Source organism: Argiope bruennichi, chromosome X1 (assembly GCF_947563725.1).
Source record: "Argiope bruennichi chromosome X1, qqArgBrue1.1, whole genome shotgun sequence".
Taxonomy (NCBI): domain Eukaryota; kingdom Metazoa; phylum Arthropoda; class Arachnida; order Araneae; family Araneidae; genus Argiope; species Argiope bruennichi.
In genome coordinates, this window is record NC_079162.1 from 117,342,651 (window position 1) to 117,361,109 (window position 18,459).

The 18,459-nt window shown below is 27.7% G+C and overlaps 1 protein-coding gene across 3 annotated transcripts in view; it reads left to right on the forward strand.

Annotated features, from left to right (window-relative positions):
- The window catches only part of LOC129958136 (huntingtin-like), a 131,236-nt gene extending 122,398 nt beyond the window's left edge, over positions 1-8,838 (forward strand). For 2 of the 3 annotated variants that reach the window (XM_056070348.1, XM_056070350.1), the window contains exons 53-57: positions 572-710; positions 3,248-3,410; positions 6,417-6,577; positions 6,662-6,749; positions 7,211-8,838. In XM_056070348.1, the coding sequence (XP_055926323.1) occupies positions 572-710; positions 3,248-3,410; positions 6,417-6,577; positions 6,662-6,749; positions 7,211-7,306 (647 nt within the window). In that variant the 3' untranslated portion in view covers positions 7,307-8,838. The remainder of the gene's footprint in view (positions 1-571; positions 711-3,247; positions 3,411-6,416; positions 6,578-6,661; positions 6,750-7,210) is intronic. The other variant, XM_056070351.1, reaches the window with a different exon arrangement.
- Positions 8,839-18,459: the final 9,621 nt, after the last annotated feature.

The window sequence follows — 18,459 nt, forward strand, 5'->3', positions numbered from 1 at the left end:
TTCAGAATTACAATTTGAATCTTTGTGCTGCCAGAAATTTTATCTAACTTTTCCACTAATATTTTTGGTGACAAATAAGGTTTTATATAAAAACAATATATACGCAGCACTTAACATATAGATAGATCACTTAGTAAGTTTAGTCAATAAGTCATTTCGTTCACTGTTACTAACTTGTTCGATAGTTTAGAAGATTTTTCCTTTTAACGACTTTATGGCAAGAAAAGAATTGAAGAATATCTGTGAGGTTTGAAATTTGGAATCGCTAGTTACTAAAGAATATTATTGTACTAACTTGGTTTCCATAGAATTGTTGTAAATAACCTGATACTGAAGTAGCCTAAATTTTGAGAGAAAAAAAAATGGAAACAAATCTTTTTATAAAGCCATATATAAAATGTTGATTTGTTAAAGTACCTAAAGTATAAAATACATTTTGTGATATATTTTCACTGTAAAATAGCCTAACTTATGCAGATTAATTATAAAAATGTCTGATTTTTCCTCCTTTTCGTTACTTCGAATTTAAATATGTGCTAGCAGTTCTGAAATTTAATAAATTTCTATTTAGGGAAAAGCACTAATATGTGGTCTAATGAACTGGTACCTGATGTTTCCAAAACATCTGATAGAAGTCATACTAGTGGAAAGCAGATGGATTCAGAATTTTTATTAGTAGCTATGGAACGAGTGACTACTTTATTTGATCGGTAAGTAATTAATTCAACTAATAGATTGATTGGTACTTGGAAATTGGATTTATATAAATGAAAATGTGATTTATCATTTTAAATACTGCAGAAGTCCATTTATAACATTTAGGTTCTTTAGATTGTTTTAGTAATTTGCAAAAAAAAATTAGTGATGGGTTAGTAGAGATTTTTTTTCCCGTTGCCATTTTTTTCATCTATTTTATTGTTGGTAATAAACAATGCATAGTCATTAACCAGAATATTTTAAAACGTCAAAAAAATAAATTGTTTCTCTGAAGTATAGAAAGTAAGGCAAACCACGCAATAATACTCTAAGAATGCATTTCTTAGTTAATGTAAATGTATAATATTGATTTGGAAAAATTGTTAATATAAAAAGTGTTTCTGAAAGCTTTTTTACATGTGTGTAATAGATCTAATTTATAAAACTAAAAATTGTCATGATCGAAAAAAATGGAAAAGAACATAAAGCGGTAAATTAATTTCTATGTATCAAACACTGTTTTTCACAATGAAACGTATCCTAATTTTACCATTTGAATTATTAATATCGTGCGATTAAACACTGTCATGTAAAAAAATCAGAAAATAATTCCTTTAAGAAGAAATGCATTTTTTTTTTCAAGCTACTCTTTTTCATGTAATATATTTTCTAACGAGTAGTCTTTTGAAGAGCTCTATATTAAAAAAAATGCATAGTTGCCGCTTTATCTTTTGAAAATAAAATATTTGAAGAATACTTTTCTGAGAAAGTGATAGATGACATATGTTCCTCCGCCTATTAAGCATTTGAGCATTCCTCGAAATCCTTCAGCAACTCGTGTCACCTTTTGTTATTTCTTGTTTATATCTGCAGCAGGAAAAGGTTTTCTTGTAATGTCTTGAAAGTATTTGTGTCCAGCTGGGATTGTAAGATTTTCATATCATCGACACTCAAATCTGACAATTTTCTATGGTATTTTGATAGATGCTGTCATCTTCAAAAATTTTAGAACAGAGTTGGCCACCCACTTTCTGTCAGTAAAATCTTACTCTCTTCCTCTTTTTTTTTTGGAAGGGAAAGATTTATCATCAGCATAGCTATTTGTAACTATCCAGTTCCTACTAAAAAAAAAGCTCAAAATCCTTGTAGTGGGTACTTAAGTCCAGCGAAAATCATTGAAAGGAGCCCTTTCCCCCATTTCTAAATTATCACATAATAGTTAATTATGCTGATTTTCCCTTGAATATATTCAATAGCCTAAATATACTATATACTTTAGTTTATGCTTTGAGGAATCTGAAGTAATAAATTTTCTGAAGCAACATTTTATGGTAAAATGAAAGAGACACTCGGCCATTCCAAGGAAATGCATTGCAAATTGTTGAAAAAAATGAAATGTGAATAAGTTGGTTTTGCATCAGTTGTAAAATTGCAGGAAAAAAAAGGAACATCTTTATTGCAACAGTTCACTTGAATTAAATTCAGGTTTGGCGTTTTTAAAGAATATATGTACTTTTGGAGAATTATATTTTTCTTGCTGAAAACTTTATTTTATTGTGCTATAATATATGTATATTGTTTTCATTGTACAGATATTCACTTTAAAATACTAGTTAATGATAATTTATACGAAATCCACTAAATAATAATGTATATTAATAAACTTAAATTAATAGCTGCATTCAGAAAAAAAGATAAACGTAACTGATCTACTTATTTAAATTAATGATAGCATTCAAACAAAATTAAATGCAACTTATCCACTTATTTAAGTTATTAACTTTCAGACAATTTGAAAGTAACTGATGTAGAAATTTCTATACTACCACCTACTGGCCGACAAAGCTTAGATTCACAATGGGATCTTTTTATATCACTTTTTACAACTTCAAAAATTGGTGTGAGGAAAATGCATTAAATAAATTAAAAGCAAAGAATTTCAGCATCAGAAAAGGCTTAAATTTAAAATTATTTTTGTGACATTCTAATTGATTTGAAATGATACTATATTTTTTAAACTATGAAATATCTAAACTATTCAAATATCTTTTTAAATCACTTTTGTGATAAAATGACTATTACAACTTCATAAATAAAATTTTAAATGATGAGACAGACACTGTACCATCATCCCTCCAAGAGTTGTTACAAATTTAGAACTGAAAATTGTGCAAACCAAAGTAAAGAAAGAAAAGAAACGGAACTACACTTTAGAAGAAAGACGAATTTGCATAAAACGAATTTGATTATGAAAAGGCGATCAGTGATTCTTAAGAACTGCGACTTACAAACCATTGATGGTTTTCATCTCCCTTTATAGTTAGGGAATATACAGTAAATGTACTTTTACTGGCTCTTTCTCATTATTGAATTTTGAGGGAGTATATTCAACTAATATGAGATCTCTCCTGGGTAATGAAATAAATTTTCTTTGCTTCTGATATACTTATACTGTGTAAACTCATAGTATGCAAATACTGCATGATTCTGTTATATTTAAAATGTCCTTAGTTATTCGGTGTTTAAGAAGAAATTTTTTCTCTTCTTTCAGGATTAAGAAAGCTTATCCGTTTGAAGCTGAAATTGTTTGCGAAATTCTTCCAGGTTTCTTAATGGAATTTTTTCCTGTTCAAGAAATTTTAAATAAAATCATAACCGAATTTTTGTCTAGTCAACAACCACATCCACAACTTATGGCTAAAGTAATTTTCGAGGTAAATGAATTTCTTATTGTAAATTTATGTACGTTAGAATTTATTGCATATGAATGAGAAAGAAATTAAATTTTGTATCCCTTTGGCACATCTTTGGAAGAGTTTATACCCAAAGTGTAGTATTAAGTTTTAAAACCATGCACAACATGTTACGCGGGAATTTCAAATGCAACTAAACAAGATAATTTTTAATGATTATTGATTATTCAAACTAAAAATATATTCCCATTTTAAATGTGTATTTTGTTATCTCTTATGTGTTATACTGCTAAAGCAAAGAAATATGTTTTAAAATTTCTTATCAAATGCTGTGCAAGTAATTGTTCCATTTTATTAAATCTTTACAAAATTTTAACTTAATATTTGTTCATTATTCTTTATGATTGGTCATTTGTTGTGACCTACTTATTGATAGATGAAAACATTTGAAATAAGTTTTATTTCAAACTAATGATAAAAATTACAAGATTATAAAAACATTAAAAATTCTATATTTTGATTAAAACATCTCAGTGGAAAATTGGTCACTATATAAGAGTTTTTGCTTTCAGAGAAGAATTTTCTTACCTTTCTGAGAATTGCATGTTGAGAAAATTGCTTGATTTATCTCCGTTCTTAATTGTTAATTTAAAAAAACTCTGCATACCAGTGGAGTTATTTGTTATAAAATACCTAACGTTTCATTATATATATTTTGATGATATTGCATCTGATAGCGCATTTTTCTTCTTTAGTCTTGTATTATTTAATATGCAATAAATGTATAATAGTTGTTGTTTTTATTGCCACACTGTTGAGCTGCGAGTTCTTCTTGTTTAAATATGTGTAATCTCAACGTAACTGCCATTTCATTATTTGATATGTTTATTTAAGATTTACATCGAGTGGACATGTCTCTTCATTTGCGAACGTGTTATTACCATGAAGGCCCTAGGGTTGAACAAATCCCCAATGGAAAGAGATGAAAGTTGCTGATCACTCACCGATTCTAGCTTGTAGCTACCCGCCAATATCGAAAGTTTTAAGTTAATGTTATCCTTCTAACAGAAAACAAGATGATTGATGATTACAAGCCGATGAAGTTGAGCAGCAAAAACTAACACTCTTGAGCGATACGAATACGTGCTACCCTAATCAGAAGCAGTATTGTGAAATCATAGGCCCAGAATTCATACTTTGGTGCAGACTTAAGACCGTTTAAAACTAATTGAATACATCGGGCACCATTTTGCGTACTGCTGGGCGAAGTAAGGCCAAAAAATGAATTTCTGAAACAGACACTCAATTTATTTATAGAAAATTGCCAGTAAGCGTGAACTTCTCTCACAAAGAATTATTATTATTATTATTTTGTTTCAAAAATGGAATCATGCTTGCGTCTCGATTTTAGTGACATTTGATTATCCAAGTTATATTTCTCAGGAAAGGAGTTTGATTTTACCTGAAGTTGGACCCTAATGCAAAACTATTCATGATCAGATAGCCACCTTCCACGAATGCCGTATGAATGTCAGCGATTATTTTGAAGTGTTATCTAATCTACTGTTCTTAAAGATTGAAAAAATAAATCAAAATGACAATTCCCGTATAATTTGTGTAGTTACATCCCTCCCATTTTCCCCTCGGCGGAGTAAATATCTTACAGTTTGAGGTCGCTATATCGTTGTGTAAATACACTTCCTAGAAGGGTACCAGGGATTCAGAAAACGACGAACGAATTATTATTCAGTTAGACCAACTTTATGGTCATACGCAACATAAATTATTCTTCCAAATGTAATGCAAATTGTAGAGTGAATGCGTGACAACTGAGTCAGATATCTATCTAGCTGGTAATCGATCGTTAAAAACGGGACCAAACTTCTTATTTGGACTATTTATTGCATATTAACTTAAAGTGTAATTTAAATTATCATATTATTTGATATGCAACTGTCTATATCTCCTTTTAAAAGGATGAAGAGCTTTGTCTTAATTTCTTGTTCGGTGGGGAGGGAAACAGTAGCCCTTCTACATCGGCGAAAAATTATATCACCACCTCTGATCAAAGGACAATATTGATTGTCAAAAATCGTGTCTCATTTGAGAGAAGCAAGCATATTGATATTAAATATTGCTTTCTGCGTGTTTTGGTGAACAACAAAACTATGTTCTATCTCTTGAGAACTTTGCAGCTTTATTGACAAAAAGCGCATGTCTAAGAGTGTTCTATATGGCTTAAAGTATGGGGTGACGTACTTTAAGTATTAAATCGATCCAAGTTTAGATTTGAAAATGAAATCTTAAAATTGCCGTTGGGAATTGTTATACTTTTAAAGTGCTTCATTTAAATTTGTGTGGTTAACACAAGATCTTATTTGTGTGCATTAACTATTGTGTTTGAAGTTGTCAATATGATGAGTAAGTGGTTGCTTTATTAAATGCTTGTATTCGAGATGTAACTGTCTTATCATTATGTAATATATTCACTTCAAGTTTTATATCTCCTTTCACTGATAAATGTGCGAACAAAATTTATCTCTCACTTTGGAAATTGTGTGTGGGATATTGCCTATGGATTTTATTATTTTGAACTATAGTAATATGAAATATTTCAACCTGAAAAGAATGACATATTTCAAATCTGATGCTATTGTAATTCATGTTATTTAATTTGTTGAAATGCCTTAAGATTGATTGAATAAATAGACCTGCAAATTCTTATAAATGCTAAAATTTAGTGAAAGAAAGGAGAATAGTTTTTTTTCTTTTCATCTTCAGTGATGGAGTAAATTAATAAACACAATTTTTATCTTTGTGGGTGCTGTTAAAGTATGTTCAAGAATCAAGCTATATACGAAAGCAGTAAACTGTTAAGAGTATAATAACATCGAAATATCATTATGAGCATGAATATATATATATATATATATATATATATATATATATATATATATATATATATATATATATATATATATATATATATATATATATATATATATATATATATTTGTTTTATTTTAGGTTTTCCAATACCTACATAAGCAGTCTCAAGAAGAAGTGATACATGAATGGGTTTTATTATCTTTGTCCAACTTCATGCAAAGATCTCCTCTTTCTATGGCTATCTGGAGTCTTAGTTGCTTTTTTGTTAGCGCAACAAGAAATTACTGGCTTCAGGCTCTGTATCCTTTAATTTACAACACATTTACAATCATATTAAAAATTGCGTATTATTATATAAACATTTTCCTTAATATTTGACACAGATTTCCTCATATTCAAAACAGAATGGGAATAATGGAGGAGCAAGACCGAGTGTTGTTTTGCATTGCCGGTGTAAATTTTAGAGATCAGGTAACTTGAAATTTTAATTTTTTAATAATTAATGGTACTGACTAAAATATTGAAAGATTAAAAATATTTAAAACAACTATGCTACAATTTCTAATTTTTATAAAAATTGTGTCAACTGTTCATATTGTAGATTGAGAAAATCCTGGGTTTGAAATTTCGATTTGATTGCCTTGCTTAGATGCAAAATGTTTTGTAGATGGTAATTTAAGTACATACTAAAATATTGATGTGTTGAACTTATAGTTCCAATCTTGTCTTTTCTAAACTTTAACTGTTTTTGTTATTATTTAACCATAACTGTTTTATCTTCTGTTAATTCATTTTAGTTCAAAAAGTCTTTATTATTTATTTTTCTAACGAACCTATAAAATCAATTTTTTTTAGTGTTGCTTTTTCTCAAAGATTATTGATTTTAGCTTGTGCATTGATTTCTAAAAAATTGTTAATTTATAATTTTGCAGCTACAAAATGAAGGGCAAAAACAAGCCTACTTCAATACAATTCAGAGTGTTGCTTTACCACACACACCGTATGCTGATCTTCTGAGTTGTTTGTAGCTTGTCTTGTTTTGTGTTTTTCATATTTTGAAATGGAACTTATAGAAAAAAAGTTACACATTAAAATATTGAAGGTAAAATACTTTTCAATCATCTTGAATTGCACAGATATGTTCATTCCTATTTTTGTATATTTTAATACCTTATGTTACCATTTTGTTATTTACTTGTGTTTCGTGAAATATTTTTCTTAATAGTATTTCAAAGTTTTTCCTTTAAAAAAGTTTTTGAGAAATATCGCTCATTATTTTTATCAATAGCGCTGTTTTTATGACCATTTTTTTATTGTGAAGCAATTCAATTCAAGTAGTTAGGTTGACTAAATATGTAACAGGTTTATTGCACATTACATGATACAAAGAAATTCCATTGAAAAAAACGTGAAGGTACTTTAGATATACTAATTAAAATGAATCTGTGTGATCCCATTAGGTGGTTAATTGTGACGAATGTGTATATTTTGTTGTTAATTATTTATTAATTACTTGTTTTGTTAAAACTAGTCGGAATATTTTATTAATTTCTGATTTGTATGTATTTTTAATTTTCAGTATGGGCAGCAAATGTTTATACATTTAAAAATTATATTAAATCTGCCCTTATAATATAGAATAAAATTAATTGGTGGTGGATTTTTGTTCATTGATGCTTGCAGGTAAACTTATATTAAGACTAAACATTTCAAATACTATATGAAAATAACTTCAGCTACTTATAAAATTTCAGAGATGAAGGAAATATATGATGAATAATATATTATACTAGTGTTTATAACATTGAATGCATTTATATCCAGTGATTGATATTTGCGAAAATGTGATAGCATGTTACTCTTTGAATTATCAAACCAAAAATCCCATGCTTAAATGTTGATGATATCTTAGACTGTAACGATATATTTAAAGCAACGAATTCATTTATTTATGTAACAAAAGAAAATGATGTAAAAACTTTGTACATAATAGAAAGTATAAGATGAATAAATCAGCATTGAGTCCTTTATAACATAGGAAATATTTGAAATATGCCTTTTCCATATTTCCATAGTTTTCTCAATGTTTATTAAATTAGACATGTTTAACCAAAAACAAATTCAGTCAATCCTTTATTTGCCATATGACAAAGATTCAAAATTCATTTGCAAAATTTGAGCATTTTTAATAACTTATTACAATGTATGGATATCGCCTGTGTTAAAATTTCATAATATATAGTATTCTTTTGTTTTCATGGATATCGATAATTTATTTGGATACTATGTTCTCAATACGCACTATATACTGCCATAAATCTTCATACTCACTTAAGTTAATAGTGTCAAAAGAATTGTTTTATCTTCAGAGTGTTGTTAAATTTATGTTTATTTCTTTGAATTGTATTTGTTATATTTAAATTTCTTCATTATATTTGAAAATTGTATTGGTATTTTACAATTAAATATCCTTTTCCTAACAGAAAAAAGAATTAAATTCATGCTTTATATGACATTTCAAAAATCTATTTAATGTTTATTTTTGTCATAATGTGAATTTGTAATTCTTTATTTATGTCAATAGGTTTTTCAAAAAATTTAGTTATTATCTTTATTCATTGCAGTTTAATCTATGCAACTTTGAAACTCTTGGTCATTTAAGGGTTAAATTTTATATTTTCATGCTATTGAACTGTGAAATGTAAATATGAATTGTATATAATGTGAATAAGTTATTTTTATTAACTTTTCATAAGAATTTTATTACAAATTGCAAATAAAATACTAAAGATTTCATTCTATTTTTTAAGCAAAATCTACTTTCTTTTCAAGACTGTCTTTATTATATGTAATATCTAACATTTTATTTGTGGTTTTATTCAATATTATGTATTAGTTAATTGATGCACACATATTTTAATGAGATTGCTGTAATTAGGCTTTGATTATATAACAAAAGCATAGAAAAATATAGAAAACTTGGTGCCAGGAAAGTTCATAAATAATAATTTCACAATGACCGCTTGCCATAACAATTATAGCAATATGGAAATCATCAAATTATTTGTTTAAATGCCTTTTTTTACTTAGTGAACCTGTAATATGCTCAAAGCGACGGAAAGGTCTTGTTTTCATTTTATAGTGTAATACAACAACGAAATACAACTTATGATCAACTTAAAGTCATACAGCTATTAGAGGAAGAGAGTGCTTTTATAATTTAAAACCTTGTGTAATACAGTTGGAGCAGTTGGTTGATATACTGTCTTTTTTCTCAACTTTCAGCCCAGTTTCATTTGTTCAAATTTTAGTAACTGTTATCATTTGTATTACGACTTATCAGGTCTGACCCGAACTAAACCGGAACTTGATGCATCGTGGATTTGTGGGGCCTTGAAAAAATTTCATTTCACAAAATAACTTTTACATTTTTATATTTATTACATGGTACAAACTGATGTAGAAAGACTACAGGAATATGATAAATAATTAATTTTATAAAGCAAATATTTGATCACTCAAAAATCGTTAATAATTAAAAAACTAATATTTAGCTCAAAAATTTATAAATAAAATTTGATATGCGAATTACTCGAATATGATTACAATATTTAGTTTTCGTTTCATTTTTTAAATAGTAAATTTGTTGATAGTATCGTTGTAACTTAAGATTTTTTTTATTGCTAATTCGGATCTAGAAGATTAAATGTCTTTGGTGGTTAAGTCGTTTTGAGCAAATGCTAGATCTCAAGCAATTTTTTATTACTTTTTATCTTGAGAAAGAGCTTTTTTGCAGATACGACTGTAATTAGTAAAACCGATTTAACTATTAACGAAATAGTAGAATGTAAATGCAATTAAAATAATTTATTTTTTAAATAAGCATTGTAATGTTTATATTATAAAAATAAATTCTAAAAAATTTTCCTTTTTCAAATGCAGTCATCTTGTGTGATAACACCGTTCCCAACCTCAACCCGGCTCTGTAATGCATTGTCGTTATAAATCTTTACAGATATTGTCATTTAATCCTGCCTGTAATATATTTTCGCTTTCTGAAACACGAAACATATTATACTTCCAGAGAAATAACAGCATTTTTTTTTTGTTTATTTATTTAATTATTGGATTGTCACAATTCGCAGGCAGTGATGTTGAATTCCTTTGATTGAAAATTTTATGGAAATGACTCCCATACGATCAAACGTTATTACTATTAAATGTTACTGTTTAATGATTAGCCAAATTAATTTAATACCGCATCGGAAATCAATATCTATAAGTCTCTTAAACTATATGCGCTATTCATAAAATGCAGATATTTTAATTACGTATTGCAACTATATTTTAGCTCACTGTCATCGGCTATTTTCTTTAGTTATTATGGTAAACAATGTTGTAAGACTTTTCTTCGCAAATTTCATAAGCGGCTGTATCAAAACCGTAACAAAGCATTTTATATTTATTTAAATTGGTTGTTCATTTATACGAGCATTCTTCCATGTCTCTCTGTTTGTGATTCCTCTATTACTTTCTACAGCCATCCATTTCAATTTATTATATTTCAGTGAGAAATCTCTTAAATGAGGCTATTTAATCCTGCAGTTAAAATATAACTTCTTGATTCATAATTTTAAGAAATTTTCTAAACATTTTAGGCATTATTGCATCTGATGAACATTTTAGCATGCTCATCTGTCTAGAATATCCAGCTAAGAGAATAGTGTATGAAGTTTCAATATCGTACTTTGTTCTCCGTATTATTTAAAATTAAGAAATTATACCATTTATATATAAATTGAGCAGATGAAGATTTTTAATATTAATAAGATACCACTACATAAATTCGATAATGACATATAAATGTACAACTGTCAGTTTCGATTCATTTTGTTGTTGAAGGTTTAATTAGTTAATCCATATATATAACTTAGCTATGCTGAAGTTTTGTATAGAAATAACATTTTCATTCTTCTTCATATGGACATTCGTCAAAATTTTAATTTCATTTTTATTTCTTCTAAACCTAGAAAATTTAAAGTGAAATATACTTTCTTTCATTTGGGGAAATATTTTCTTTTTGAAATGACATCTGTTGTACCAATAAGAAATAATAGAAAAATTTAAATAAAAAAAAAAGGGGTATGCTTATAAATGGGTTCTGATAAATGAAAAATAATTTTATTACACAAATATAAATATCTCTTCAAGAAGATGCTTTTTGGCTCGATATGGATCATCATAACTGATTTTATGTTTCAGTATTGTGATAAAAAAAAAAAAAAACTTTATCTTTCCTATATAGACAAAAAAAAAAAAAAAAACTATCTTGCATGTGTTTTGAAATTAAATATATCAGAAATAAATTTATAAATGTATATAGGCATACAGCAGTTTTTTTTTTAATTTTTGTTTGCTGTTGTAAAAAAAAAAAAAAAAAAAAAAAAAAAAAAAAAAAAAAACTGAACATTTTTTTCGCCTTTGTTTAAATTTCATTTTGGAGAATTCATGATTTTATCTATCTGCAGTTTAGATACAATCAATTTAGATATAAATGCAATTTAGATGAACAGTTTAAATGTTGCTGTTTAAATTTATATTAAGTAAATTGAATTGTAATCAATTGATTAATTTAGTTTAATAAAACTAAGCTAATCGTTATTCATACAAAAAACTTTTCTGCAATGTTTTGATTTTAAAGGAAAATCACTCCCATTCAGATCTAACTGCATATCTGAAACTGGAGAAATGCTCAACCAGAATGTTTACGTAATCTCTTTCAAAGTCGTGTCTTTTATTGTCACTACTCAGGTTTAACATTTAACTTGTATGCCAGAAGAAAAAGTCGTCTGCTTGCGTTGCTGAAAATATGTCTCGAATATAATTTTTCCCAGGTTAAGAACAAAAAATAAAGTAATTTATGAAATAATGAATTATGTCAAACATAAACACCGAGAAGTAAAATATGATTAATTGAACAATAAAATGAATAAATTTATGTAAAAAGTATTAGAAATATGCATCCGTACTCATAGAATGTTTAACATGGGTGCTGGCAATATCTATCTGACTGAATTCATGAATTTTAACGGCAGTTAGATTTCGACAAGCGAGATCAAAACTATTACTTTGAAATTTAAACCTTTGCTCATTTTACTAAACGCTATATGTTTTTTTGAATTATGCCGCATCAACGTCTCTTTTTTTCCCCCACCTATCCCTCTCAAACGAAGATTTTTTTAAAAAATTTTGTCTTCTCATTGAAGGTAATTTTTTTATACATTTTTATTTAACTTCATGTATTTCAAGCTAGTGCAGATAGAATTTTATAATTACTTATATTTTTATTTCCTGATTATGCAAGTTTGAAATTTCGCATTCTTATGTTGACATAACGACAATACCTTTTTGTATTTTTAGAACTCAGCTGTCAGTGAATCGGTGCATTTCATTCAATTCCATACTAGTAGAGAATGGAGATTTGAGGGAGGGGGAAGTGTGTTTACGAGATTCCTTAATATTTATAATAAATTTTAAATATTATAACAGAAAATAATTAAAAACAGAACACATTCCTAAATTTTAGTACACTAATAAAAGTTTATTTTTTTAAGCTGCTTTTATTAATTCCATTTATTATGGCTTTAAAAATTTTCTGAATTATTGTTGTGATTATTCACAGATGATTTATTATTATTCCCGTTTTAGAATAATCGCTTTGGCAGATAAATAATGAAAATTCCCGAAATTGACATGATTCTGGTATGAAATAAATGCCTGGATGTGGTATTTGAGTAGTGGTTATTAATTATTAATTCATTTTTGATGTTCTTGAAAACTTCTTAGTTTGAAAAGATATGTAAGCACAAACCGTACTCCCCATCACCTGCTGAGAAATTACAGAAGGGCTATCCATATTTAAAATCAACTAGAGTTATCTCCCCAAAATCTTCTCGCAAACTTCCCAATAAAGATCTTATCCAAAACTAGTCGCATAAAATTATGGACCTCGGGTAAGGCCGTGATTGTCTTATTTGGCATTAATGAACTATAGTTACGAAATGTAGATATTTGGTTTGAAGCTATTGCGATAATATATATTGTGGACAGCTTTTTCCCGACCGATTGGAACTAAAATTTGGCAAGAAATGACAGTCGTGGTCATAAGATTACATACTGAATTTTATAGATTTAAGTCTGTGCGTTTATGAGTTATTGCGATTACATGCTTGCGAAAGACATAGATATATAGATTTGGTTAAAAGTTTGATTTGAATTTACATTTTAGATGTTAAATATGTGTACCAAATTTTATCTATCTATTTCTTTGTATTTAGTAGTTATCGAGTTCACTTGTACTGAAACCGCCATGGTGATAGGCTTCCTCTGAATGAATTTCGTTCAAAATTTAATAGAAATCTACAGTTTTTTTCGTAAGTCGTCTGTGTACCAAATGTCATCTCTCTAATTCAAAACGTGATGAATTATTGCTTTCATAGAAAGACACAATGCCAAAAATATATTTTTCGAACTCGAGGAATTCTGAAACATGGAGATTCGACAAAATCTCGAGTTCGAATTTGTTGATGATTATAATACTTTCTCTACACTTCGTATATGAGAATATAAAAAGACATAGCATATCAATGGTCTTCCCAAATAACAGGCACATGATACTTTTGCTCCAAGTTAACCCAACAATCTTGTTTTCACTATCATAAATTAATTTTATGGCTGTGTTAGAACTTGTATAGAATTCATTTGAAAGGTTTGATTTAATATTGAAATTTTCTTACGCTACATTTTATTTGTGATGAACTTAACAACGTCGGACAGATGATAAGAACAACATACAAATTAGCCGTATTTAACACAATTTTGATTATTCAATCACTATTAACTTTACTTAAACCAGCTTTTAGTTCTAAACCTTTTTTTGACCTCTTCAACAAACTGGCATCATGGAATTTGTCCCGTAAAAGATTTAATGATTAATTATTTGAAAGTTGTAATATAAAAAATGACTGGTTTTGATCATAAAATCAAATTTTACCACATTAAATTTCATAGGTACATTGTCGCATTTATTTGTGAATGAAGGCGGCCATCATCATGGTATAATAAATAATAAATGCCCAATTTTATTTTGACTCCCACATGTGGCAATATATAAATATATTTTGCAGAATAAATATATTATTAGAAATAAATTTATATGACAATTGAAGTGTTCGATCATCTGAATATAACTTTTTAAGGCAATAACACTACTTTCACTTTTTATTAGAAGCTAAATGACTTTAGAAAAACTTATTTTAAATAGGATATATTTTTTTAAAACTGTTGTGGATGTATATTTGTTTTGAAGTTGATTCAAATCTACAAATGAACTAAATACGATGTTTTTGTATTCTAGCTTTTGTAATTATGTTTGAGTGCGTCAGTTACGAATGTTGAAACAAACTTATTAACGAAGAAAAGCATGTATACATGTATAATTGAAAGATAAGTTTTCTAATTAATACTAACAAAGCATTGACGTTCATATAAATTATATTAGGATATGTAGAACAACGCACTTCTGATATTATGGCAGCTATTTGTTATTTCCAATATGATTCATTGTTTAAGACATGTACATTTTATCAGATATTCTCCCACATCGTGTTTGTGTATTTAAGTGCTTTTTTAAAAGTCAGTTTAGAAGAAAAAAATTTAAAAATCTTCACTGTTTCTAACATTTAAATATTTAATTTTCATAAATTCTGGTATATTGGTCATCAGCGAAAATAAAATTATCCATATTTAAATATTTTACTTGTCTGCAATTATTGAAATAAATTTATAGCTTTTAAAAATTATCTAGGATGAATTTGAAATTGCAGCCATTGTTTAATTAATTCACCCCTATTTGTTAATAAAAATCTTTTAAACTTGAAAATGTTTCGGCCTTTATTCTGCTCATTATAGTTGTAGTAATTACAACACGAATAGATTTCAATTCTTATCATAATTATATATAAAGAAACCTTTGCATAAACTTGAATTTAAAATAAGGAATTATAAAAGTATTCATTAATTGCTTTAATAGAAATTTGTACATGCTCAAGTTTCGTTTGCCAAAAAATGTTTGTTAAGTGCATTTGCTTACAAATGTGATTTTTGGGAAGCCTTTTTTTAAAAACTTTAAATACTTTATTATCTTTGTCTACCTAGAATTATTCCAATTAAAAGTGTGCTTGCTTAAAATGCAAATAAAAGCATCAAATTGAGAATTATTTTTATTTATCTAAGAAGTGAAGGTAAATTCTGATGCAGTTGGCTTCAAATAATGTGTCTTTAAAACTGGATACTTTTTATGATTGAATTCACATATTTAGTGTTTCATTGCATTTTGTTATTTAAGTTGAATATAAAATAATTTTGCCTTTTGAGCATGCATGCTAAAGCATTTTATCATTACTGTTAAATGCAGATCATGTGAAAACTTCATCTCAAGATAGTAGAAATCAAAATAATATATAGTATTTGTTACAAAGCTTCAGTGTTTTTATAATGTTATTATAGATAAAAAAAATTATATTGTATAGTTATATATGAAAATAATATTTTGTAAATAAAAGTATTAAAACTTACGCTTTATTGATATTATTTTCAGAACAGTTATATTATAATATTTTGTAAATAAAAGTATTAAAACTTACGCTTTATTGATATTATTTTTAGAACAGTTATAATGCCATTCAAATATTTTTATTGAATGTGTTATTAAAAAATAATTAACAAAAAGTTGATTTCTACACAGTACAATAACAAATAATGCAGAAGGCAAAAACCTTTCATTTCAAGAATTTATGGAAGAAAATGCATCACACAAAAATAAAATGTGAGTTTCTCCTGTCATCAGGTTGATGATTTGAAAAAAAAGAGAAAAGAAAATTACACAGTAATTGCTAATGAATCTACAAGTTGTTAAAACATGCCAAAAATTTGGAATAAAAGTTTTATATTTTCTAGAGCTAAGAAAATAAGACACTTGCAGAAATATTTAAATAAATACAGCAATAGGAAAAAATAGGTACGCATATTTAATAAATACACTGGGCCCTCGATTACCACAATTAACTTAGATGGGCATACTCAAACAAGATATCTGAATATCAGAAATTCTCTCTAGATTAGATGCTACTCCATATTTCAGATTTGCAGACTTTTTATTATAGTGGTTGTAAAACACGTGGATAATATAATCCTGAGAATAACTTGGAACTATACTTTTTTTAATGATTTCAAATTACAATAAAATCTAATCAAATTGTCGATTGATTAGATCGGCGAGTCTCTTGGTTTATAACACATTTTCCCGGAAAAAATAAAGAAATCTTTGGTTTGTGTAGCAGATAATTAATATTTAAAGTCTATTATTTATTCCTGAAATCATATCAATCAATTATAATTCAAAAGATCAAGCTTATTTACACACTTACATGCAGGGTGACTCATAATTCAGTTTAGTAATTGTTAGGGGAGGTAGAAACCACAAAAAGAGGTCAGAATTACGTAGGATAGTACTGCCATAAAAGCAAGCGGATGAACTAGGGCAAAGGTCCTCAATCTGTGGGCCGCGGATAGCATAATAGTAGGTCATATATGCTTTCTAACATTCGAAGACGAAAAATCAATGAATCAGAAATTTGTCTCAGTAAAACTACTGAATGAAACTGGAAGTGTCAACAAATGAAGAAGATCCGGTAATAAAACCATTATGTGAAGAGATTAAAATTGTTTTTGTTTTTTTCAACTATTTCATTGGTTCCGATTTGGATAAATGTTCGGCAACACTATGCAGCAAAAATTTGCAGGGACATTTAATGGACTTCTGTACCACTTATTTGTTTGAACGTGCTTTCTTAATTTTATTTTTTTAACACAAATTTAGAAACAAAACTAATTGTAACCACAAGATAGGAAAAAAAACAAAAACAATTCTTAATAAATTAAAGGCTACACATATATCGGGATGTCATTCACTCATTCTAGCGTTACAAATAAAATTTACTTATATATACATGTAAAGCCGGCATTAAGTGATTCGGGCTCTGACTGAAAAAGAAAAAATGTAGTCATTTTTTTGTGTTTTAAGAATCTAAAGATTTCAAACTTGGGGGAGGGGACAAGTGTTATTGCTCTCTTTTTGATTTTCTAGTTGCTTACTCAATATAAGGTGTTACATACTTCGTAATATAGTGAAGATTTCTATGCGAGTAGCTCTTTTTTTCCCATTAGGAAACATAATTTTATGCAAAACTAGAATTTTAGTGACATGAACACATAACAAATTTTTTTTATCTAAGATATTACATTTTTGTATAATAGTTTTCATATACCCGTGAGTAAACAGACAGTCAACCCTACCATGGATTTGATTCAAAATATAATCAAAAATATGAATAAATGAACAATTACTAGGGTAAAATTGTGTGCTAAATTTAATCTTTCTAGCTCTTTAAATTTTTAAATTATCAAGACCGCATACAAATAGGTCTACAATATACAATAAAAATAATAAATACAAATACAATAGGATGGGCAAGTAGGTCTCTTGTAAATGGATAAAATTTGATCGATATCTACTATTTTGGTTCTTTGATTACAAACCGAATTCCATCTGCCGCTTTTGAGTTAACGTATTAGACTGATTTAATTCCAAAATAAATCAGTAAATAAAACGATAAATATGTTTTCTGGTCGTGAAAAATCTGAAACACGAGAATTCGTTAAACTCTCTAGGTTAAATTCATTGATGATTGCAATATTTTTCATTGGTATATTTTATATAGTACAAAGTAAGAAAAAAAGTAGCTCTTAAATCTTTTTTACTCAATTTTGCACTCAGTGAGGATGCGTGAAAGGCGTTTACCCTGCTTAATCCAACTCTAGTATTACCACTGAACTGAGCTTAGAGTTAGCAGAACTTGGGTGCGTGGCTCCCCAATTAAGCTCGCAACCCAATTGAGAGCAATCGGCTGAAAGTCGGCCCAATATAAGTGCGACGATCGAACATTCGTTCTTATGCAATGACATGCAAATTTGCATCCATCATAAGCTTTTATTTCTCTAAATATTGCACTTAAATATATACTTCCAGTTACAAAGTTTCATTAAATAATATGGGCAATTA